Genomic DNA, 24,836 nt, shown 5'->3' on the forward strand with positions numbered 1-24,836 from the left:
GCTAGGTTGGCAGGCGCTGGGACCGAACAACGGGAGCGCACCCCGCCGCGGGGATTCGAACCGCCGACCTTTCGATTGGCAAGCCCTAGGCGCTGAGGCTTTTACCCACAGCGCCACCCGCGTCCCTAGGGGCTACATTAGGGGTCAGCAAACTTTTTCAGCAGGGGGCCTGTCCACTGTCCCTCAGACCACAAGGTGGGCTGGACTATATTTTTTTGGGGGGGGGAATATATGAACGAATTCCTGTGGCCCACAAGTAAACCAGAGATGCATTTTAAATAAAAGCACACATTCTACTGCAGTCACGGGCAGAGGATCCCACCACTGTCCGTATGGCTCTCAGGCAGCACCGGTGGCAGATCGCTACACTGTACGTAGCAACGCTGCACATGCGCTCTACGTAATGGCGCCACGCATGCGTCGTCTGTAGCGGCGCAACGTGTGTGCAGCTGGCGGTTTCCCCCGCCCTGGGTGTCGGTTAGCCTTCATTCGCCCCTGCTGTCATACTGTGACAACAATACAGAACTAGATGCTTATGCCAGATGATCATCAGGCTGCAGAGACCCAAGGCCAAGAGCCTTTGCAAAACAAGCTAAACTTTGGAGAAACATGGTATGGTTTGTTTGATCATCCGTGGAACAATTAGTGGTTAGCTTGTGGCTTGTTGAGCAAATCATGGCTTAGCATTATGCACAGAACAGGCCTTCGTAACCGTGCATCCTCAGCCTCCATCATTGGTTGGCTCACCCCTGCCTCACACTTCCCATTGCCCAGAGTGACTTCCAAAGGTCAGTAGCCAGCCAGTCAACCAAATGACACGACACAAAAGGAAAACGGGATAGGGAGGGAGAAGGAAAATAAATAAATATGCAAGCATAGGTTCTTGAAAGTTGTGGTGCTTATTACAACCAGCTGGGGTGGAAATGGTTCATGTAGCCTAATATGTTTAAAATGTTTTTAATTCTGATTTTTTAAATGGTTGTAACGCACCCTGGGGACCTGCTGGAAAAGTGCAGCTAATAAATTTAGTATAGAAATAATAGTAGCAGTCAGTGCTTTTTTCCTGGGGGGACGCAGAGGCACGCACACCCCTAAACATTTTGTGAATCTTTGTACTTCTGTCCACTTACTGTATTTATTTTTCCTGATTTGAACAATAAAAGGGTGGTTTTCTGGAGTCAAATGAGAGTGCCCCTAAACATTTTTAAGGGAAAAAACCCTGGTAGTAGTATTAGTAATAACAGTAATAATATTTCCTCTGTTCATCACTTTTTTCCACTTGACTTCTCGTTTTAGATCTGCTTCTGCCACTTCCATGACCCTCACCAGATACGTGGGTGTTTTCAAGGGTTTGTTTGAGTAAGTTGGTTGCTCCATTTCTATGTATTCAGGGTTACTTGGGTCCGGAGCGTGTGTTTGAATTGCCCCCAAAGAATCAAGATAAGATCCTGAATCATTTTGATGATACTAGCTTTTTATCTGGATCAGCTGTGGGTAAGGTAGCAAACTTCAGTGTTGCACAGATCTCTTCTCTACGGCTCTTCTCTTTCTTTGGATTTAATCATGTGAGCACTAACATGGACAGGGCTGGATTGAGGTTTGATGAGGCCCTAAGCTACTCTTTATATGTCCAGCTGTCCTTTAGCAACAACAAATGGTCGCTGTTTTTTTCTGTTGAATATATGCTAGATGGTAATTCATGGACCTAATTGGTATCTCAAGCCATTTGCACATGTTGCCACGCAGCCAGTCCATGCAGAATGTAGGCACCCTATATATAGAAATGAGCAAACCAGTGATATTTGGCTAGCAGGCGGGGCCCAGGACTTCCATCCTAGGAGCCTACACAACACAAAACACTGTTGCTGTATGTAGGTTTTATTTTATTTGTTTTTTATCTTACATTTTGGAAATGTACATCCAGGGTTTTTTTCCCTTTAATTTTTGGGGGGCCCCCAAGAGAGTGGGGCCCCAAGCTATAGCTTGTTTAGCTTGTACGTAAATCCAGCACTGATTACATGGAGGGCTAACAAATTCATTGTAGCCAAGAGTTTCTGTAGCAATGTCCACCTTCCCTCCCTCCTTCCCAGTTCCAGAACTATGGACTTAAAAGATTACATAACTGAAAGTCAAAACTGGCATTTTACTCCCCACCCCTGAGAAAGATTTGTCACTAGCTTCGTGCATTTTCACAAACTTTGAAATACACAACCTTTAACTTGTATCCACTGTCCGGGCAGCCTTCTTCCACATTTGAAGTTGACCCATTTCCTGGTTCTCAGTTCCTTGTGGTTTTCCCTGAGGTCTCACTCAGAGCAAATAGGGTTCCTGCAGACCATGGTTGTATCCAAAGTGGAACTGGAAACTGCGGCTTGGGTGAGGTCTCCAGTGCTTGTTTGTAGGCGAACCAGTTTACTTGATTTGGACGTCCTTCTAAGCAGCTTAGCTGTGTGGCATTAACACAGAAAAACCTGTAATACTTAATTTGACGTCACAGCGAGTTCAAAATTGCTATGGTTTAGGGAAGTTCCCTGTTTAGGGAAGTTTTTAATATTTGATGAATTTATTGTATTTTAATCTTTTGTTGGAAGCCGCCCAGAGTGGCTGGGGAAACCCAGCCAGATGGGCGGGGTATAAATAGTATATTATTATTATTATTATTATTATTATTATTATTATTATTATTAAGTTGGAGGGAGGGGGAGAGCAAGAAATGCGAGGTGATAATGTCTGCATCCAAGACGGTGCAAAACTTTCACCTGTTAGTTTCAGGATGAAACGTGGGAGCTCCTTTAGCAACCCCTCGGAGGAACGGTACTATTACATTCCCTCCTGTGCGGCGGCCTGCCTTCCGTCTAGAGTGAGCGACGAACAGGTAAATCTGAAATCCCCAAGCAGCAGGTGCCACCTCACCTGGGTGCAACATAAGAAGAACCTGCCGGATGTTTAAAAACAAGTAATGTGTATATAATTGTAAGTGCACAACGTAAAATAAGACTTGGAAAAGGGGGGGGTGAGAGAAAAAGGAAAAGGAGGGAGAGAGAGAGAAAGAAAGAAAGAAAGAAAGAAAGAAAGAAAGAAAGAAAGAAAGAAAGAAAGAAAGAAATCCAATACAAAACAAAAGCAGAACGTATAAACATTACAAGATTGTTACTGTACCTAACCCACATTTAACCTAATATAGAAATTAATCCCAGCATCTTGAGAAGTAGAGACGTCACCTTGCCAACAAAGGTCCGTATAGTTAAAGCCATGGTTTTCCCAGTAGTGATGTATGGAAGTGAGAGCTGGACCATCAAGAAGGCTGATCGCCGAAGAATTGATGCTTTTGAATTATGGTGCTGGAGAAGACTCTTGAGAGTCCCATGGACTGCAAGAAGATCAAACGCATCCATTCTTAAGGAAATCAGCCCTGAGTGCTCACTGGAAGGACAGATCCTGAAGCTGAGGCTCCAGTACTTTGGCCACCTCAGGAGAAGAGAAGACTCCCTGGGAAAGACCCTGATGTTGGGAAAGATGGAGGGCGCAAGGAGAAGGGGACGACAGAGGATGAGATGGTTGGATAGTGTCTTCGAAGCTACCAGCATAAGTTTGACCAAACTGCGGGAGGTAGTGGAAGACAGGAGTGCCTGGCGTGCTCTGGTCCAGGGGGTCACAGCAGAGGCAGACACGACTAAACGACTAAACAACAGAAATTAATCCCAAATATCATTAAATTTGTCCATGGCAAATCTACGTTTATACACTCATGTGTTGCAAATCTGTACATATCTTCTAGCCATTTGCCGAAGGGAGTTGCATTTTTATGGATGAACTGGGGAAAATAACTATTGCTATTATTTCTTATTGCATCTATACCCCACCTTCTCCTCCAAGGAGCTCAAGGTGGGGTGCAGAGTTCTCCTTGCCCATTCTGTCCTCACAACAACCCTGTGAGGAAGGTTAGATTGAGAGGGTCATCCAGTGAGCTTCATGGCCAAGCGGGGATTTGAACCCTGATCTCTCAGGTTCTAGTCCAACACACTAACCACTACACCACACTGGTTCCACCAGTGTTGGAGACAGTGCTGTTTGAATGCGAGTTGCTGGGAATCACGGGTGGGGAGAGGGCTCTTGTGTTCAAATCCTAATTGTGGGCTTCCATCTGGATGGCCACCGTGAGAACAGGATGCTGGACTAGATGGGCCATTGGCCGGATCCAGCTGCAGGGCTCTTCTTAATAATTCTTCTTGCTGATTTGTGCGTCTGGCCCCCAGTCGTTTTCCTTGCACACGCTGACAGAAAGGGAACGCGACTGGAGGATGAGTTTGGGTTGCAACTGTCCCCACCACCAGAATTCCCATATCTACTACAGAAGAGAAACTTGTTGCACTTCCATGGCACCCCTGCCTGGTCTCCTTAATAATAATAATAATAATAATAATAATAATAATAATAATAATAATAATTTATTTATACCACGCCCTTCGCTGTTCAGAAAACCAGGCTCAGGGCGGCTAACAACAAATTTAAAACACTTAATTGATGCAACAAAAAAAACAGCATAAATACAGTATAAAACGTGAATAACAATAAATTCAGAATTCAAAAATCAATTTAGGGGGAAATCCATCCAATAAACATTAGATGATCACCAGGGCTAGCTGGCTAAGTTAGTCCTATTTGGGCCAGTGAGGAGACCAGGGGAGAATTAGCTGTGGGATCCCAGAGCGGGGATTCTTCATAAAAAGGGGAGGGGGAGGGAAGGAAGGGGAATAAAAGATCAGCTAAGTTCAAATTGAAAGCCAGGCGGAATAGCTCTGTCTTACAGGACCTGCAGGAGGAGGTTAAATCCTGCAGGGCCCTGGTCTCTTGGGACAGAGCATTCCACCAGGTTGGAGCCATCACTGAGAAGGCCCTGGCCCTGGTGGAGGATAGTCTGACTTCCTTAGGGCCCGGGACCTCTAAACTATGATTATTCATGGACCTTAAGGTCCTCTGTGGAGCAGACCAGGAGAGGCGGTCCCGTAAATACGAGGGCTCTAAGCCACAAAGGGCTTTAAAGGTCAAAACCAGCACCTTAAACCTGACCCTGTATTCCACCGGGAGCCAGTGCAGTTTGAAAAGCACTGGGTGAATATGCTCCCATGGCAGAGACCCCGTGAGGAGCCTCGCTGCAGCACTCTGCACCCGCTGGAGTTTCTGGGACAGCTTCAAGGGCAGCCCCGTGTAGAGAAAATTACAGTAGTCAAACCTGGTGGTGTCCGTCACATGGATCACTGTGGCCAGGTCGGGGCGGGAAAGATAAGGGACCAATTGCTTTGTCCTTTTCCCCTTTCTCCAGGAAGGCCATGCCTCCGAAATCAACGCTGCCAGGTTCAGTCCCAATTCATCTGTGCTGGCCACTGGCGGGGCCGACAAGCTGATCAGGCTCTGGAATGTGACAGGAGGTGAGCGGATGCGCAGAGGGGCATTAGTTGACGGTTGCACACAGCGGGCGGCGCTGGGGTCTCAGCCACCGAGCCTCTTGGGCTTGCCAATCAGAAAGTCGGCGGTTCGAATCCACATGACAGAGTGAGCTCCCATTGCTCTGTCCCTGCTCCTGCCAACCTAGCAGTTCGAAAGCACACCAGTGCAAGTAGATAAATAGATATCGCTGTGGTGGGAAGGTAAACAGCGTATCCATGCGCTCTGATTTCTGTCACAGTGTTACATTGCGCCAGAAGCAGTTTAGTGATGCTAGCCGCATGACCCGGAAAACTGCCTGCGGACAAACACTGGCTCCCTCGGCCCGAAAGCGAGATGAGCACCGCAACCCCATAGTCACCTTTGACTGGACTTAACTGTCCAGGGGTCCTTTACCTTTTACCTTTACCTTGATAGGGACATGGGTGGCGCTGTGGTCTAAACCACTGAGCCTCTTGGACTTGCCGATCGGAAGGTTGGCAATTCGAATCCCCGCGATGGGGTGAGCTCCCATTGCTCTGTCCCAGCTCCTGCCAACCTAGCAGTTTGAAAGCACACCAGTGCAAGTAGATAAATAGGTACCACTGTGGCGGGAAGGTAAACGACATTTCTGTGCACCCTGACTCTCATCACAGTGTCCCGTCGCAGTGTCATGGCCACATGACTCAGAAAGCTGTCTGCGGACAAACACCGGCTCCCTCGGCCTGAAAGCGAGATGAGCGCCGCAACCCCATAGTCACCTTTGACTTAACCGTCCAGGGGTCCTTTACCATTTTACCTATTGCACACTATTTTATTTTTTAATGTATAAATGTATTAGAGATCTCTGCCAGTTGTCTGCTCGGGCTGGCAACTGTCCGGCTCAAATCTCTTGAGATCATGCAAGTGAGTTGCTGCCTTTATAAGAGATTTCTGGCCTCGGCTCTAGGCTTTGTTTCTGCATCAGTCTTTTCTTGAGGCTCGTTCATTCCTTAAACGAAACAAAACAAAACAAAACAAACAAAAAGTCTTGCCGATGCATGGAAGTAGAAGCCACATTGGATCTTATCAGGTGTGCAAGAGATTTTGCTTATCTGAGCTTCAGTTCTGCAGGTGAGATATGATTTTCGCAAGGCAGAGTCATGGAACAAGGAGAAAAGATCTCAGATCCCGGGTGGGGAAATCTCTCTCTTTGGAAAGCCCACTGTCTGCTTCTTGCAGAGTTTCCTGGTGCGTTTTTCCATATTGAGGGAAGTGTGGGTTCTAATTGTTGCTGCTCTGAGTCACCTTGCTTGTTCTGTTTTGCTTTCCTGCAGGCCGAATGGAGAAGATGAAGACACTGGAAGGGGCTAATGGAGGCATCACCAGCGTCGAGTTTGACCCATCGGTGAGTGTGAATCGCAGCAGGGCAAACGCCGCTGGTTGCTCGGAGGAGGCACCGTGGTTTGGCCTTGCCTGGAAGTTGTGTTCCATCTGCAAAGGGCCTTCCGTCCTTCCCTTATTATACTGAACCAGGCCAAACAGTGAATGAATTTTATTATTACGGTCACAGACCAGTTCTGGCTCACTTACAATATCAGGAAAATCATAAAACACAACAGGAACACATTGAATTGCAATCGGTTATAACAGAGACAGATTCAGTGGTACCTCGGGTTACATATGCTTCAGGTTACAGACTCCGCTAACCCAGAAATATTACCTTGGGTTAAGAACTTTGCTTCAGGATGAGAACAGAAATTTTGCTCTGGCGGCACGGCAGCAGCAGGAGGCCCCATTAGCTAAAGTGGTGCTTCAGGTTAAGAACAGTTTCAGGTTAAGAACGGACCTCCAGAATGAATTAAGTACTTAACCTGAGGTACCACTGTATAGTGGCAGCAACTGAACGACCTTTCGGCTTTGGCCCAGCTGCTTCATCAGCTCTGGATCTACTTGTACTTGTCCTCCGCTCTTCCTCAGTAGCATGCTGGACACTCATCTTCCAGCGTCATAACTTTTATATGCCTGTTGTCTTTGTCCATGGAGTTTTCTTGGCAGGGATACTGGAGTGGCTTGCCGGTTCCTGCTCCAGGTGGATCACGTTGGGTCAAAACTCTCCACTATGACCTGTCCATCTTGGGTGGCCCTGCTCGGCATAGCTCATAGCTTCTCTGAGTTACTCAAGCCCCTTCGCCACGGCAAGGCAGTGATCCATGAAGGAGACAATTGAACCTAAAATTGTCATTTAAAACCTTAATCATTTTGGTAGTACAGCTAAGAGGCTTGGGGTTTTCCCCCACAGGCCCTGATAGCTGTAGGTTATGAGAAAGCACCAATGAATTTGGGATGTGGAACTGCAAGGCCAAGGAGTTTATCTAGCCCAGGCACATCCAACTCGATAGAGACTGCGATCTACTCCCAGCATAATAAAACTGGCAGTGATCTACCCATTGTCATTGCCCATAGTTGTCCAGCTTTTTTCGGGGGTGGGGAGCCCACAGTTGGTGAGCTTCTTTTACGGGGGGAGCCCAGAGTTGCTGAGGTTTTTTGGGGGAGGGTTGCCTTTAATCGCTCACCCAACAGTCTGAACCCACCTGTGCATCAGAGGAGTGTCAGGATGCTGGACTATGTGGTGCATAGGCCTGATCCACTAGGCACTTCTTATGTTCTTCCTCTTCTTTTTCCTCCTGATTTCATATTACTTCCGCTTTATTTATTTATTTATTTATTTATTTATTTATTTATTGGGGGGGGGGCTGGAATCTCAAAGCAGTTTGCAACCTACATCAAGTAAAACAGTCCGGAATAAAACACTACCGACGGAAGTCAAGTACGTACACATTCAAAGCAACACAACTGGCTGGAAGCGAAAATATGATCTTAAAGATTTCCAAATAAAATGTTACAAAAGAGGTCAACTGCAGATTACACGGCAAAGTTAACAACAGCAACGAAAATGATCTTAAACGTTTCAGCAGAGAACATTGCTCAGTATAAAATGTCCAATATAAAATGCACGTCAAAAGCAGCATCGTTCGCAAGAGAATAAAAAAGATTATCAGAAGCACAGGACAGAGAGCCAGGTCTAGTTCAAACAGTTCCTCCCAGCTGCAGCCTTGCTATTTTAAAGGCGAGTGTGACCTGGTCTAGACTGAACACTGCCTGTCTAAACAAAAAAAATTCCTTCCAGTAGCACCTTAAAGACCAACTAAGTTAGTTCTTGGTATGAGCTTTCGTGTGCATGCACACTTCTTCAGATACACAGAAGAAGTGTGCATGCACACGAAAGCTCATACCAAGAACTAACTTAGTTGGTCTTTAAGGTGCTACTGGAAGGAATTTTTTTTGTTTTGACTATGGCAGACCAACACGGCTACCCATCTGTAACTGCCTGTCTAATTATTTGTCCCCATGGTAAATCGTGAGGCTCTTAACCTCAGGGTTGTGGATTGGAGCCCAGTGTTTTGCAAAAGATTCCTGCATTGCGTGGGGTTGGATGAAATGACCCCGTGGTCCCTTCCAACTCTACAAACCTGTGATTCTATTATTCTAGGAACTGCCTACCAACTGCACCTCCGACTTATAGGGATCAAGCCGCACTCTGTTAGCATTGTCATTTTGACAGATCAGTAACAGAAGAAGGAAAAGACCCTCTCTCTGCCATAGTGTGCTGACCTTTAAAGGCCTAAACGACCTCGGTCCAGTATCCCTGTAGGAGCGTCTCCACCCCCATCGTTCTGCCCAGACCCTGAGGTCCAGCTCCGAGGGCCTTCTGGTGGTTCCCTCCCTGTGAGAAGCCAAGTTACAGGGAACCAGGCAGAGGGCCTTCTCGGTAGTGGCGCCAGCCCTGTGGAACGCCCTCCCACCAGATGTCAAGGCAATAAACAACTATCTGCCTTTTAGAAGACATCTGAAGGCAGCCCTGTTTAGGGAAACTTTTAATGTTTAATAGGTCATTGTATTTAGTGTTTTGTTGGAAGCTGCCCAGAGTGGCTGGGGAAACCCAGCCAGATGGGCAGGATATAAATAATAAATTATTATTATTATTATTATTATTATTATTATTATTATTATTACACCTGGTATTTGGAGCAGGCAGTGCCCAAATATTATGGAAGGGCTGAACTCCTGATGTGAGACAGTTTCCAGTGGGGGCTCTTTGGAAAGGGGTGTTTCCTGCCCACGTCCACCAGGGAGCAGCAGGGGGCTTCCTGCGGAGGCTGTTGCCATGCCAACGCGGTCCTTTGCCATCATCATTCCCACCCCACCAAAAGAGATTTCTCGTCCTCCTCTCGTCCTCCTACGATAAGAACCAAAGGCAGGGAGGATATGGGGCTCCCCACCGGCCAGCTGCAGCCGTCTGGCGAAAGGGACTGCAGAACGAACTTTATTAGCGGGATGAATGGCCGTCCCAAAAGTCAAACAAAGTCCGTTTTGGGGGCCTAATCTGGCCCCTGTGACAGTTTATACTTTATTTCCTGGGGTAAAATCCTAAAAAAAACCCTCAAGAATTTCAGTCCTAAAGAAAGGTTAACAACTTTGGTTGGCCCTCACGGCCCTTCACTTCCTCAAATCTGGCCCCTTTGAAAAAAGTTTGGACATCACTGTGCTAGGCTGTTGGAAAAGAAACAGAGAGAAGTACAGAAGGAAGCCCTTTGGGCGGCCCTCCTCCAAACAGGGGTTCTGCTCCCCACAATGAGTTCTCCTCGTAGAATCATAGAGTTTGAGGGGTACCCCGAGGGTCATCTAGTCCAACCCCCTGCAATGCGGTCCGACATGAGAGCAGAAGGGTGGACTAAGCAGATGGAGAGATGTTGGCTTCCCTCGTACACCTAGAACATGGGGAAATATCAATTTCCGTGAAATGGCAAGAGTTTCAGGGGGACAAACATGCAGAAGGGCCTCATTACCCAGTTTAACTTACAGAATCCATTGCAATTTGATATTGTTGTTGTTGTTATTATTATTATTATTTGAATTTATATACCTGGAGGTCTTAGGGAGGTTCGCAGAAGAAAATCAAAATCAATCAATCAATCAATCAATCTTTATTACGGTCCAGAGACCCAACAAATTGTTACAAAGCAATGCACAATTCAGACAGCCTACCTCCAGGTTAAATAAGCATTTTGTTCAGAATTAAAGATAGGGATCATTGGTTCTTGCAACCACTGATAAAAACTTGGCCACTGCTAATGTTCTAGCATTTGTTTGGTCCTCCAGTAGGAACCTGACCTAGTGAGCCGCTGGTTTTCCCAGGAAAGGTACCAGCAAGGTTAATATCAGTTCAGCCCTGGCTTGCAAAATCAGAATAAAAAACAGTGGCCATTGCCATTTTGTTTCCCCCCAAAGTCCCTGTTCCAAGGTGCTTTCTGAATTTTGGGGAATTCAAAATGGTTGCCACTCACTGGCAGCTACCATGCTAGTGGGGGGCAGCTGAATATATGCAGAGACCCCACACGCTTCTGCATGTGTTTAGCCAGCAGCTTATTTTTCTATTTTACTGTGTTCAATATCTCTTCAAAGAAAAAGTAGTGACTGAAGCAGACTTGTTAAAATATATATATATTAATGAGGCTGGTGCAATTCTGTCCATCCCGGCTTTGGGAAACATTTTTTGTGAGTCGTTTCGGTTCAGCCCCACTTGCCCGTCTTACAGATCTTGAAACATTCCCAGTGCCAAGCCAAGTCCCACAGCCAGGGCAGAGCAGAGGTGGATGGTCTGATTCCTCTCCAAACTCTCTCTCTTTCTCTCCCCGGCAGGGATTTCACGTCTTGGCAGCTACATACAACAATGCTGCTCAGCTATGGAAGGTTGACGATGGCCGTTTCAAGGTGAGATCGGCTGGGTTCCTTTCGTTTATGGCGGAGGGATGCATTTGTGCGATGGGAAACTATTAAGCCGGGTTTCAGGGCCGAGGAAGGAATCTGAAGCCACTCTTTATTGTGGAATCGGAGCAAATGGCAGTCCATGGGAAAGCTGAATTGCCATTTGCTCCAGTTCAGCTGCGGAGATCGGTTTTTAATGGGGAAAGCAGCAGGGGGACGGGACGCCAGCCCTAACATGTGACATGATAAAAGTTTACAAAATTGTGCCTGGCCTTGAGAAAAAAGATAGAGAAAAGACCTGGCATGTGTGACAGAGACTTGGTTGGATGAAGCGGATGGGCCTGTCCTTGCCGCTGCTTGTCCACCAGGTTTCTCTTACGCACAGCAACCCAGGTCATGTGGGCGGGGAGGGGGGGTTGCAGTGATTTTTAGGAAGTCATTAGTTTGCACCAGGCGTCCTATTGGGAAGACCCAGTTTTCCGAGTGCATGTTCTGGAAGTTGGGCAATAGGGGCAGTACAGGATTCCTACTGGTGTACCGACCTCCCCGCTGCACCAAGGATTCCCTGCCCGAGCTGCTTCAGGTCGTGGCGGATGTCCTCCTGGAGACACCTAGCTTGGTTGTCCTAGGGGATTTTAACATCCATGCCGACACGACCTTACAAGGGGCTGCTCGGGACTTCGTGGAAAGCATGGCCTCCATGGGGCTGTCCCTGAATAACTCTGGCCCAACCCATAGCCGCGGACATGCCTTGGACCTGGTGTTTACCTCTATGGATGTTGGTGATCTGACACTAAGTAAAAGCGAAACGAAAGAAGTGCCATGGTCAGATCACTTCCTGGTGCAACTGGACTTCTCCGCGACCCATCCCCTCTGCAGGGAGGTGGGACCAATTCGGATGGTCCGCCCCCGCCACTTAATGGATCCAAATGGTTTCCAGAGAGTGGTAGGGGATGCTTTATCCCATGTTGATGGCCTTTCAGCCGATTCCCTGGTGGCCCGCTGGAATGTGGAGTTAACCAGGGCTATTGACTGTTTGGCTCCAAAGCGCCCTCTCCGATTGCATGGAGCCCGGAGAGCCCCGTGGTTCTCCACGGATCTGAGGGCAATGAAACAATCGTTGAGACGGCTAGAGCGCCGGTGGCGGATAACCCATTCCGAATCTGACCGGACACAGGTTAGAGCTCAACGTCGAGCCTACCAAGTGGCGATAGCGACGGCGAAGAAGACCTTCTTCGCCGCCTCTATTGCATCTGCAGAAAACAGCAGCAGGAGACTTTTTCAGGTGGTTCACAATTTAGCGGAACCACCTGCGACATCTGGGCCCAATATGGGCCTCATGATCTCCTGCAATGATTTTGCAAAGTTTTTTGCAGATAAAATCGCTCAGATTCGGGAAGAGGTAGACTCCACCGTGGGAGCAGGGCCGGGGCGGGAGAGTGCTAGAGTCCTGTCTAGTCAAGTTGTGTGGGATCAATTCCAACCTGTTACCTCCGAGGATGTGGACAGGCTGCTTGGACGAGTGAAGCCAACCACCTGTCTCCTGGATCCTTGCCCATCCTGGCTTATAAAAGCTAGCCGGGAAGGACTGGGCGATGGGCTTCGTGGGGTGGTGAATGCTTCCCTCCGTGAGGGAGCCTTCCCAGACCCGCTGAAAGAGGCGGTTATTAAACCGCTTCTTAAAAAACCATCTTTAGATGCGGCCACGATGGCCAATTATCGCCCAGTCTCAAATCTTCCATTCTTGGGCAAGGTGATTGAGCGAGTGGTTGCTGAACAACTCCAGGCACGCCTGGAAGAAGCGGACCATTTGGATCCCTTCCAGTCGGGATTCAGGCCTCATCATGGGACTGAAACTGCCTTGGTCGCACTGGTTGATGATCTCCGGCGGGCTAGGGACAAAGGTGAGAGCTGTTTCCTAGTTCTGCTGGATCTCTCAGCGGCGTTTGATACCATCGACCATAACATCCTTCTGGACCGTCTTGAGGGGCTGGGAGCTGGGGGCACTGTCATACAGTGGTTCCGCTCCTTCCTCCTGGGCCGTGTTCAGAAAGTGGTGGTGGGGGATGAGTGTTCAGACCCCTGGGCCCTCACTTGTGGGGTGCCTCAGGGCTCTGTCCTCTCCCCCATGCTTTTCAACATTTACATGCAGCCACTGGGAGAGATCATCAGGAGGTTTGGGCTGGGTGTTCATCAGTATGCGGATGATACCCAGCTCTACCTCTCTTTTAAATCAGAACCAGTGAAGGCGGTGAAGGTCCTGTGTGAGTGCCTGGAGGCGGTTGGAGGATGGATGGCGGCTAACAGATTGAGGTTGAATCCCGACAAGACAGAAGTACTGTTTTTGGGGGACAGGAGGCGGGCAGGTGTGGAGGATTCCCTGGTCCTGAATGGGGTAACTGTGCCCCTGAAGGACCAGGTGCGCAGCCTGGGAGTCATTTTGGACTCACAGCTGTCCATGGAGGCACAGGTCAAATCTGTATCCAGGGCAGCTGTTTACCAGCTCCATCTGGTACGTAGGCTGAGACCCTATCTGCCTGCGGACTGTCTCGCCAGAGTGGTACATGCTCTGGTTATCTCCCGCTTGGACTACTGCAATGCGCTCTACGTGGGGCTACCTTTGAAGGTGACCCGGAAACTACAACTAATCCAGAATGCGGCAGCTAGACTGGTGACTGGGTGCGGCCGCCGAGACCATATAACACCGGTCTTGAAAGACCTACATTGGCTCCCAGTAAGTTTCCGAGCACAATTCAAAGTGTTGGTGCTGACCTTTAAAGCCCTAAACGGCCTTGGTCCAGTATATCTGAAGGAGTGTCTCCACCCCCATCGTTCTGCCCGGACACTGAGGTCCAGCTCCGAGGGCCTTCTGGCGGTTCCCTCACTACGAGAGGTCAAGTTACAGGGAACCAGGCAGAGGGCCTTTTCGGTAGTGGCACCCGCCCTGTGGAACGCCCTCCCATCAGATGTCAAAGCGATAAACAACTACCTGACATTCAGAAGACATCTGAAGGCAGCCCTGTTCAGGGAAGTTTTTAATATGTGACATTTTAGTGTATTTTTTTATCTTTGTTGGAAGCCGCCCAGAGTGGCTGGGGAAACCCAGCCAGATGGGCGGGGTACAAATAATAAATTATTATTATTATTATTATTATTTTCCTCCCTTCCTCATAACGCTAGAACTCCTGGGCACCCAGTGAAGCTGAATGTTGGAGATAAAAGACAGTACAGTGGTACCTCTGGTTACATACTTAAATCGTTCTGGAGGTCCGTACTTAACCTGAAACTGTTCTTAACCTGAAGCACCACTTTAGCTAATGGGGCCTCCCACTGCCGCTGCACGATTTCTCTTCTCACCCTGAAGCAAAGTTCTTAACCTGAAGCACTATTTCTGGGTTAGCGGAGTCTGTAACCTGAAGCGTCTGTAACCCAAGGTACCACTGTACTTAACACAGTGCATGGTTAAACTATGGAACTCCCTGCCACAGGAAGCAGTGATGGCCACCAACATGGATGGCTTGAAAAGAGGATTAGACAAGGAGGGGAGGGCTGTCGATGGCCACTAGCCAGGAGGGATATGCTCTGCCCTTTCAGATCTGGAGGCAGCAGGGATTCTGAATCCCAGTTGGTGGAAACCACAGGAGGGGAGAGTTGCTCTAGTGCACAAATTCTGCTTGTGTTATTTATTTATTTATCGAATTTTTATACCACTCTATACCCAGAGGTCTCAGGGCGGTTCACAGAACAAAATCAAAATATAAAACCACAATATATCTACAATCAAAATAAAAACAGCAACCCAATAACAACCCCCCTTAAAAGAAAAAGAACCACATTTTAAAAGGGCATAGGATGTCAATCAGGTCAATCAAATGCCTGGTTGAAAAGGAACGTTTTTATGGGGAGCCACTGCAGAGAAGGCCCCGTTCTTGTGTTGTATATACACAAGGTATCAAATGTGGTGACAGTAATAATAATACAACAAAACAACAACACCACAAACTGGCTTATAAGTATAAACCCAAATTTACTAGAATAATAACTAGAATAGAAATAGACTTGTAACGATTCAAACAGCAAACATACTAAAGTGCCATGTGCAAGACAAAGCCTGGAGATACTGTAAACATGGAGTGGATAAATGTACAACTCTATCTTAGCAAGTTACATGTGCAGCAAACGTTATACAGACTGGATAAATGAACCGTTCAACAAATAGCGTTAAGTCCAATCACAGAACGGCAACACGGTGCCGCCACAACGGCAAGGGTAGCGCACTGGAGAATATGAAAAAGTTTTTCAAAGATTGAACTGGATGAGATGTTCTCCAATGGGTCTTGAGTTGGAAACACAAAGCCGTATGCATGGATCAAATCAAATCAAAGCCACCACCCTGGTGAGAATAACCCAAGTAGGCAAAAGGAGACCTGTTCTCCGGATATATTACAGGTTACGCTACACGCTTCATCAGTCCGAAAAGCCAGTCATACAAAACGGTTTGCTCAGGATAAAGAAAGTATTCACAAGTATTCTTGTGTTGCCACCCTCCGGATCTCTCAAGGAGGAGGCACAGGAATGGGGGCCTCAGAAGATGATCTCAGGGTCTGGGTAGGTTCATATGGAAAGAGGCGGTCCTTCCGTAATGGGCCTCTGGTTGGCCACTGTGAGAACAGGGCACTGGACTAGGTGGACCATTGGCCTGATCCATCAGGCTCCTCTTAGAGAGCCAGTGTGGTGTAGTGGTTAAGAGCGATAGACTCGTAATCTGGTGAACCGGGTTCGCTTCCCCGCTCCTCCACATGCAGCTGCTGGGTGACCTTGGGCCAGTCACACTTCTCTGAAGTCTCTCAGCCCCACTCACCTCACAGAGTGTTTGTGGTGGGGGAGGAAGGGAAAGGAGAATGTGAGCCGCTTTGAGACTCCTTCTGGTAGTGATAAAGTGGGATATCAAATCCAGACTCTTCTTCTCAGAGCTTCCATTCTTTGTGTCCGATAGGAGGAGCACTGAAAAGCAACTAATCTCTTAAAGCCCCCAATTCTTCTCTTGCCTAGGAGGTTCTGACGGGGCACACGGACAAAGTGACGGCGGCCAGGTTCAGAGCCACCCGGCACCAAGCTGTGACGGGCAGCAGGGACAGGACAGTGAAGGAGTGGGATTTGACCAAAGGGGCATGTAAGTGATGGCCATCTCTTCCTGTGGGGATGGGGGGGGGGCGCTTCATCGAGCAGCACACTAAAGGTAAGGTAAGGTAAAGGGACCCCTGACCGTTAGGTCCAGTCGTGGCTGACTCTGGGGTTGTGGCGCTCATCTCGCTTTAGTGGCCGAGGGAGCCGGCATACAGTCATGTGGCCAGCATGACTAAGCCGCTTCTGGCGAACCAGAGCAGCGCACGGAAACGCCGTTTACCTTCTCTCCGAAGCGGTACCTATTTATCTACTTGCACTTTGACGTGCTTTCAAACTGCTAGGTTGGCAGGAGCAGGGACCGAGCAAAGGGAGCTCACCCCGTCGCGGGGATTTGAACTGCCAACTTTCTGATCAGCAAGTCCTGGGCTCTGTGGTTTAACCCACAGTGCCACCTGTGTCCCAGCAGCACACTAGACATGCATTATTATAATTTAATTTCTATACCGCTCTATACCCAAAGGTCTCAGGGTGGCTCACATAAAGTATCAAATACGTAAAATCAAAACCAACAACCCAATACCCCCCCCCCCAAGGATGCAGCATTTTAAAAAAGGGTACAGTGGATGCTTGGGTTGCAAACGTGATCTGTTTGCAACCCGCAGTGCTCTCAACCCACAGAGGCGTGTCTGCGCACACGCGACCACCGAAACCCGGATGTAACCTGTTTCAGTACTTCTAGGTTTCGGCAGTCCGTAACCCAAAAAAGTGCAATCTGAAGCGTCTGTAATCCCGAGGTATGACTGTATAGGATGTAGATCAAGTCAGGCAAAGGAAAAGGAATGTTTTTGCCTGGTGCCTAAAGTGAAGGTGCCAGGTGAACTTCCCTTGGAAGAGCATTCTGCAGATGGAGCCACTGCAGAGAAGGCCATGTTCTCGTGTTGCCACCCTCCGGACCTCTTGAGGAGGAGGAGGCACATGAAGGAGGGCCTCAGAAGATGATCTCAGGGTCTGGGTAGGTTCATATGGGAAGAGGCGGTCCTTGAGGTATTGTGGTCCTGAGCCATTTAAGGCTTTATAGGTCAAAAGCAGCACTTTGAATTGGGCCCGGAAACTAATTGTTAGCCAGTGCAGTCGGGCCAGGATTGGTGCAATATGCTCAAACCGTCTTGCTCCGGTGAGCAGCCTGGCCACTGAATTCTGCACCAGCTGAAGTTTCCGAACCATCTTCAGAGGCAGCCCTAGGTAGAACGCAGTAATCTAACCTTAAGGTTATCAGAGCATAGAAAACAGTAGTTAGACTATCCCTGTCCTGATAGGGGCATATCTGGGCCACCAGCCGAAGCTGATGGAAGGCACTCTGGGCCACTGAGGCGACTTGAGCCTTAAGCAACAGCAAAGGATCCAGGAGGACCCCCAAGCTACGAACCTGCTCGTTGGGGGCAGCGTAACCCCATCTAGAGCAGGCGACCTCCCCCCCATCTGGACTGAGGAACCACCCACCAACAGAGCCTCAGTCCATATCTGGCTGCACCCTATCCAGAGGCCCATCTCCTTTCCCTGACGCGACTTTCTATGGCTTTTCTGGCAGGCTACAGAACCATCGACGTCTTCTCCTATTGCAACGATCTTGTGTGTTGCGACACCTTCATCATCAGTGGACATCACGACAAGACCATCCGTTTCTGGGACAGCAGGTGAGCCCACCAAACAGCCAGATGACGATGCAACCAGGCTTGCGCCTTGTCGTTTGGCGGGGCCTTTTCAGTTGTGGCGCCAAAATTTTTCCCCATTACGTTATTTTACTTGGTAAAAGCTGTACACCAGCTGATGGTTATTTTTTTAAAAAATGCATCAAAATGGTCTACAAAGAGAATAAAACAATGAATGTTTGGTAAAAGAAACTGAAATGATAAAATCAGCAGTAAACTAAAAGCAAGCATTCTACATATCTGGCTAGGCTTTGTCCAACCAAAAATGTTTTAAGCAAGTGCCAAAAAAAGAACGGTGATGTCAATAGGCAGGGAGTTCCAGAGTGTCATACTGAAAGACTGATTTCTTTGAAATGAAGAACCGCTGTTATTTGGTACTGCTGGTTTCTGCATCTTTTCCAGTGTCTTCCCAATGAAGACCTAGGCTCCATCTTCAAGCTCTTTCTTCCTTCTTGTCGGAATGAGGGCTGCTGGGCTTTCCCCATCTGCTCAGAAGGGGACTGAGACCCCATCTCCATTTCCATATTTCTCATTGCATCTGGTCAGCCCGGTAAGAAATGGATGCAGGTCTAGATGGGTCTTCATTCTCGTCCAGCTTCAGAGCTCTATTTATTTTCAAGTTTCCCTGTTTATGATGCATCTGATGCTCCCATCCACAAATAATAATAATATTAATAAAATTTATTATTTATACCCCGCCCATCAGGCTGGATTTCCCCAGCCACTCTGGGCGGCTTCCAACAAAACATTAAAAGAAAGTAATCCATCAAACATTAAAAGCTTCCCTAAACCGGGCTGCCTTCAGATGTCTTCTAAAAGTCTGGTAGATGTTTATTTCCTTGACATCTGGTGGGAGGGCATTCCACAGGGTGGGCGCCACCACTGATAAGGCCCTCTGCCTGGTTCCCTGTAGCCTTACTTTTCGCATGGAGGGAACTGCCAGAAGGCCCTCGGAGCTGGACCTCAATGTCCGGGCTGAACGATGGGGGTGGAGAAGCCCCTTCAGGTCTACTGGACCGAGGCCATTTATGGCTTTAAAGGTCAGCACCAACATTTTGAATTGTGCTCAGAAATATACTGTGAGCCAATGTACGTACTGGGAGCTTATTCTATGATACATTTGTTAGTCTTCAACATGCCAAGGCTCTAAAAGGTAAAGGTAAAGGATCCCTGTACGGTTAAGTCCAGTCAAAGGCGACTATGGGGTTGTGGAGCTCATCTTGTTTTTGGGCCGAAGGAGCCAGCGTTTGTCCACAAACAGCTTTCCGAGTCATGTGGCCAGCAGGACTAAACCGCTTCTGGCACAACAGAACAGTGTGACAGAAACTAGAGTGCACAGAAATGCCGTTTACCTTCCCACCGGAGCGGTACCTATTTATCTACTTGCACTGGTGTGCTTTCGAGCTGCTAGGTTGGCAGGAGCTGGGACAGAGCAATGGGAGCTCACCCCGTCGCGGGGATTTGAACTGCCGACCTTCCGATTGGCAAGCCCAAGTAACCTGGTAACCTCGAAAACACTATCCAACCATCTCGTCCTCTGTCGCCCCCTTCTCCTTGTGCCCTCCATCTTTCCCAGCACCAGTGTCTTCTCCAGGGAGTCTTCTCATGAGGTGGCCAAAGTACTGGAGCCTCAGCTTCAGGATCTGTCCTTCCAGTGAGCACTCAGGGCTGATTTCCTTCAGAATGGATCGGTTTGATCTTCTTGCCGTCCATGGGACTCTCAAGAGTCTCCTCCAGCACCATAATTCAAAAGCATCAATTCTTCGGCGATCAGCCTTCTTTATGGTCCTGCTCTCACTTCCATACATCACTACTGGGAAAACCATAGCTTTGACTATACGGACCTTTGTTGGCAAGGTGATGTCTCTGCTTTTTAAGATGCTGTCTAGGTTTGTCATCGCTTTTCTCCCAAGAAGCAGGCGTCTTTTAATTTCGTGACTGCTGTCACCATCTGCAGCGATCATGGAGCCCAAGAACGTAATATCTCTCACTGCCTCAGGGAGATGCTAGGGGCCTGCATTTCATCTGCCCAGCTACCAGCCCTGCCTCTTCCATTGCCGCAAAGGGATATCCTTCCCGGAGACTCTAATTCAGTGACTCCCAATTAGCTGAGTACTGCAGATCCCCTGTTTTCCAAAAGCCAAGCTATGGACTCTCTACTTTTGAAGATGTGGATATCTCTGCGGTAGTTTTTGTTCCATGAATGGTCCCACAAAAACCTTCCAACATATCTCAGCGCAGAACCCAGGGTGCTGGAATGTCATGGGGAGAAAGAGGGAGGGAGGGAAGCATGTTCCTCATGTCTACCAGCTTTGGGATGTCCTGAATATGCAAATTATCTGAAGAAGTGTGCATGCATACAAAAGCTCATACCATAACAAACTTAGTTGGTCTCTAAGGTCCTACTGGAAGATTTTTTTTAAATTTTGTTTTTTTGACTACAGCAGACCTACACGGCTGCCTACCCATATGCAAATTATGTTAATGACATGCAAATTAAGTTCACTAATTGCTTGCAGCTGTCTGGCTATTAATATGTTTGTACTATGCAATCCTCAGTGTTAAATAAACTTCCTGGTGTCGTTGTGGTTGTTCTTAAAATCATTATTATGCATCATTCCTGAATTCATTCATTTAGATACCACTTAATGCCAAAATTGGTGTCTAAGCGGTTTACAAAAAAAACCAGTTCCGCAAACGTTAAAGTAAAAACCTGCAATTAAAATACGCACAGATAGAAGCAATTGCATGAAAGCATTAAAATATAAGTATTTGTAATTTAAAATATGCAATAAAACAACCCTATGAAAAACAACATAGCAATTTAAACAGGAGTCTTTGGTCCAGAGTACTTGCACCAATAGGGACACCTCTGGAAACCGGCAGAATGCCACTCCAGATGGGGCTCTCATATTTCAGCAGGATGTTCAATGACGACATGGTAACTCCACAATGCGCTCTGCATCTTCTTCCTCCAGAGATCCCCGCTGCACACAGGTGATCCCTGTGGAAGGCAAGGTGACCTCCTTGAGCATCAGTCCCGATCAGATGCACCTACTGAGCTGCTCCAGGGACAACGCCCTCAAAGTCATCGACCTTCGAATGCACAACATCCGGCAGGTCTTCAGGTGAGGAGCCAGGGACCGGGGGCAGGGGGGCGTAGCGGGCACCTGGGCAGCACTCAGCCAAATCAACAGGAGGTCAGGCTTGGACATGGGAGGGCTCTCTCTCTTTGGCGATCCCTTTGGCGATCCCTCGGCGATCTTAGCCGAGTAAGATTGTCTTCCATAGACACGGTTTTAACAATGAGTCCGTAAGTGACGGTGGAGGCCAATTCTGGATCCACACATCCTTCCACAGTGGAGACCTTGGTTTCCAGGCGGGAGTTGATCACTGTGTGCATTTGCCAAGCTTGCCTTCCTCTTAGCATGTTTCTCCCTTGCGTCCTGAGTTCGAGTGTCTTCAAAGCCCATGACACCTTTGGTCAAGGCTGTTCTCCAACTGGAGCGCTTGCAGGCCAGTGTTTCCCAGTTGTTGGTGTTTATACTACATTTTTAAAGATTTGCCTTGAGACAGTCTTTGAACCTCTTTTGTTGACCACCAGCATTACGCTTTCCATTTTTAAATTCGGAATAGAGTAGTTGCTTTGGAAGGCGACAATCAGGCATCCGCACAACATGACCAGCCCAACGAAGTTGATGTTGAAGAATCATTGCTTCGACACTGGTGATCTTTGCCTCTTCCAGTACAGAGCCCATTAGGCTCAACTTAGTCAGGTGCCCATCACCTTGATTCCAGACTCAGTTCCCATCTGTAAAATGGGAACATTGTGACCCACCTACATAGGCCTGTTTTGAGGTGGAATGTGACAAGGGCTGCATCCAGACATTTACCAGTGTTGGGATGCCAGAGGTGAATCTGTGCAGGATCAGGCCTTTCGTAAGACTTTCAGGATCATGTAGGTTTCAGGTGTGCATTCGTGACATGGCTTGCTTGCACAGGGGGGAATCTTGCATGCAGATAAGTGCCACAGATGATAAGATAAGATAAGATAAGATAAGATGATAAGATAAGATAAGATGATAAGATAAGATGATAAGATAAGATGATAAGATAAGATAAGATGATATGATGATAAGATAAGATAAGATGCTGCCCAGCCACTCTAGGTGGCTTCCAACAAAAGATTAAAAATACATTACAACATCAGTCATTAAAAACGTCCCTAAGCAGGGCTGCCTTCAGATGTCTTCTAAACATCAGGTAGTTGTTTATTTCTTTGACATCTGATGGGAGGGCGTTCCACAGGGCAGGTGCCACTACCAAGAAGGCCCTTTTGTGACTCCTTCAGACCAGCTGCTTGGCAGGATGTGAAACTCAGATATTAGCATCATCGGATTTGAGTATGACCACAGGAACTGGCTCAAAAAATGAGAGTCCTCTTCAAATTTAATGGCAGAACTACACAACATGAGGGTACCAGGAAGTTCCAGCCCTGCATGATCCTGATTGTGCTCATGGAAGAAGGGAGACCATTTTCAGAGAACCATCAGGCTTGGAGGAGAGTTGATCTTCGTACCCACTCCCTTTCCTTGCAACCCCCTCCCCATCTCTGCATTTGTAGCTGTGAGTTCAGCACGTTCCTCTGCCAAAACAACGCGTCGTTCATTTCACCCCAACTCAAAACTGAACATGGACCTATCAGGTTGAGAATTAAAGTTGCTGGCAAGATATTTTCCATCCAGGACTTGGCTATCAGCGTCAGGGCCTTCTGCTTTCAAAGAAGAGGCCAGAAGCACCAAAAATTTTCTTTAGCTCAGATTGCAGTTGAAGCCGGAAGAGAATTTCTGGTTTCTCCTTGGTTTGTGGAAAGAGCTCAGCCTGTTTCCGAACCAAACCTGCAGGCAGTTTCTCATTTCTGTTCCTAACAGGGATGGATTTTTAAGATCCTTTGGTTATTGGATATCACAGGAAAATCTGACCAGTATATAAGTCATTGAAACATGTGAACCTGGATGAGATGTCTCACTTTCTGTTTGCACAGAGTTAGCGAGGGTTCACGACAACCTTTTTGTTTCCATAGGGCTGAGGGATTTAAGTGCGGTTCCGATGGGACCAAAGCTGTATTCAGGTGAGTCTCTGGCGTTTTGGAGTAAACAGGTGAGGAGATCATCCAGCTTTCCCCAGCCAGCCTGGTAACTTTCAGATGATTTTCACTACAACCAGTGCCGGATTTACGTATAAGCCAAACAAGCTATAGCTCTCTTGGGGCCCCCCAAAACATTTAAAGGAAAAATACACCTGGATGTTCATTTCCAAAATACAAGATAAAACACAAATAAAATAAAACCTACATACAGCAACAGTGCTTTATGTTGTGTAGGCTCCTATGATATAAGTCATGGGCCCCGCCTGCTATCCGGCTCCCTAAAATATCACTGGTTTGTTCCTTTCTATATATAAAGGGACATGGATGGCGCTGTGGGTTAAACCACAGAGCCTAGGGCTTGCCGATCAGAAGCCTGGTGGTTCGAATCCCCGCGACGGCGTGAGCTCCTGTTGCTCGGTCCCTGCTCCTGCCAACTTAGCAGTTTGAAAGCACGTCAAAGTGCAAGTAGATCAATAGGTACCGCTCCGGCGGAAAGGTAAACGGTGTTTCCATGCGCTGCTCTGGTTCGCCAGAAGCGGCTTAGTCATGCTGGCCACATGACCCGGAAGCTGTACGCTGGCTCCCTCGGCCAATAAAGCGAGATGAGCGCCGCAATGCCAGAGTCAGCCATGACGACCTAATGGTCAGGGGTCCCTTTACCTTTTACATTCTGCATGGACTGGCTGCATGGCAACAGGTGCAAATGGCTTTAGATACCTATTAGGGTATCTAATACCATATAGCATATATTCAACACAAAAAACAGTGGCAATTTGTTGCTGACAAAGGATAGCTGGACATATAAAGGGCCCCATTACCTTTGGTAGCTTAGGGCCTCATCAAAACTAAATTTGGCCCTGGAACCAGGTATTCCTCGTCTCCTTCATCCCACTGATTGACAGGCGTTCCTTCCCTCTTTCTCCAGCCCCGATAAAAGCTATGCCCTGGTTGGCTCCGCAGACGGCGCTCTCTACCTGTGGAACATGGAGACGGGGAAGCTAGAGACCAGCCTGCCTGGAGTGCACAGGTGAGAACCTTCTAGGGTTCCAAAATCTGGATTTTTTTTTAAAAAAGAGCCTCCCCCTTTTCTCTCAGGCTGTCATCCCTGATCAGAAGGTCGGCGGTTCGAATCCCCGTGACGGGGTGAGCTCCCATTGCTCTGTCCCAGCTCCTGCCAACCTAGCAGTTTGAAAGCACACCAGTGCAAGTAGATAAATAGGTATTGCTGCGGCGGGAAGGTAAATTGAGTTTCCGTGCACTCTGGTTTCCGTCACAATGTTCCATTGCGCCAGAAGCGGTTTAGTCCTGCTGGCCACATGACCCAGAAAGCTGTCTGTGGACAAACACCGGCTCCCTCGTCCTGAAAGTGAGATGAGCTCCACAACCCCATAGTTGCCTTTGACTGGACTTAACCATTCAGGAGTCCTTTACCTTTTTCTTTTGCCTAGAATTTGTGGACATTTTTGGTATAGGGTGGTATATTAATATTATTATTATTATTATTAATAATAGTAAAGGTAAAGGGATCCCTGACCATTAGGTCCAGTTGTGGCTGACTCTGGGGCTGCGGCACTCATCTCGCTTTATTGGCCGAGGGAGCTGGTGTACAGCTTCTGGGT

The 24,836-nt window shown here is 47.8% G+C and overlaps 1 protein-coding gene across 4 annotated transcripts in view; it reads left to right on the top strand.

Annotated features, from left to right (window-relative positions):
- The window catches only part of ATG16L2 (autophagy related 16 like 2), a 47,786-nt gene that overhangs the window by 19,635 nt on the left and 3,315 nt on the right, over positions 1-24,836 (top strand). For 3 of the 4 annotated variants that reach the window (XM_028725805.2, XM_077926821.1, XM_077926822.1), the window contains 10 exons: positions 1,297-1,359; positions 2,767-2,875; positions 5,324-5,429; positions 6,741-6,811; positions 11,167-11,238; positions 16,285-16,405; positions 17,948-18,053; positions 21,047-21,196; positions 23,152-23,199; positions 24,143-24,244. In XM_028725805.2, the coding sequence (XP_028581638.2) occupies positions 1,297-1,359; positions 2,767-2,875; positions 5,324-5,429; positions 6,741-6,811; positions 11,167-11,238; positions 16,285-16,405; positions 17,948-18,053; positions 21,047-21,196; positions 23,152-23,199; positions 24,143-24,244 (948 nt within the window). The remainder of the gene's footprint in view (positions 1-1,296; positions 1,360-2,766; positions 2,876-5,323; positions 5,430-6,740; positions 6,812-11,166; positions 11,239-16,284; positions 16,406-17,947; positions 18,054-21,046; positions 21,197-23,151; positions 23,200-24,142; positions 24,245-24,836) is intronic. The other variant, XM_077926820.1, reaches the window with a different exon arrangement.

The sequence above is a fragment of the Podarcis muralis genome, chromosome 4 (assembly GCF_964188315.1).
Source record: "Podarcis muralis chromosome 4, rPodMur119.hap1.1, whole genome shotgun sequence".
Taxonomy (NCBI): Eukaryota; Metazoa; Chordata; class Lepidosauria; order Squamata; family Lacertidae; genus Podarcis; species Podarcis muralis.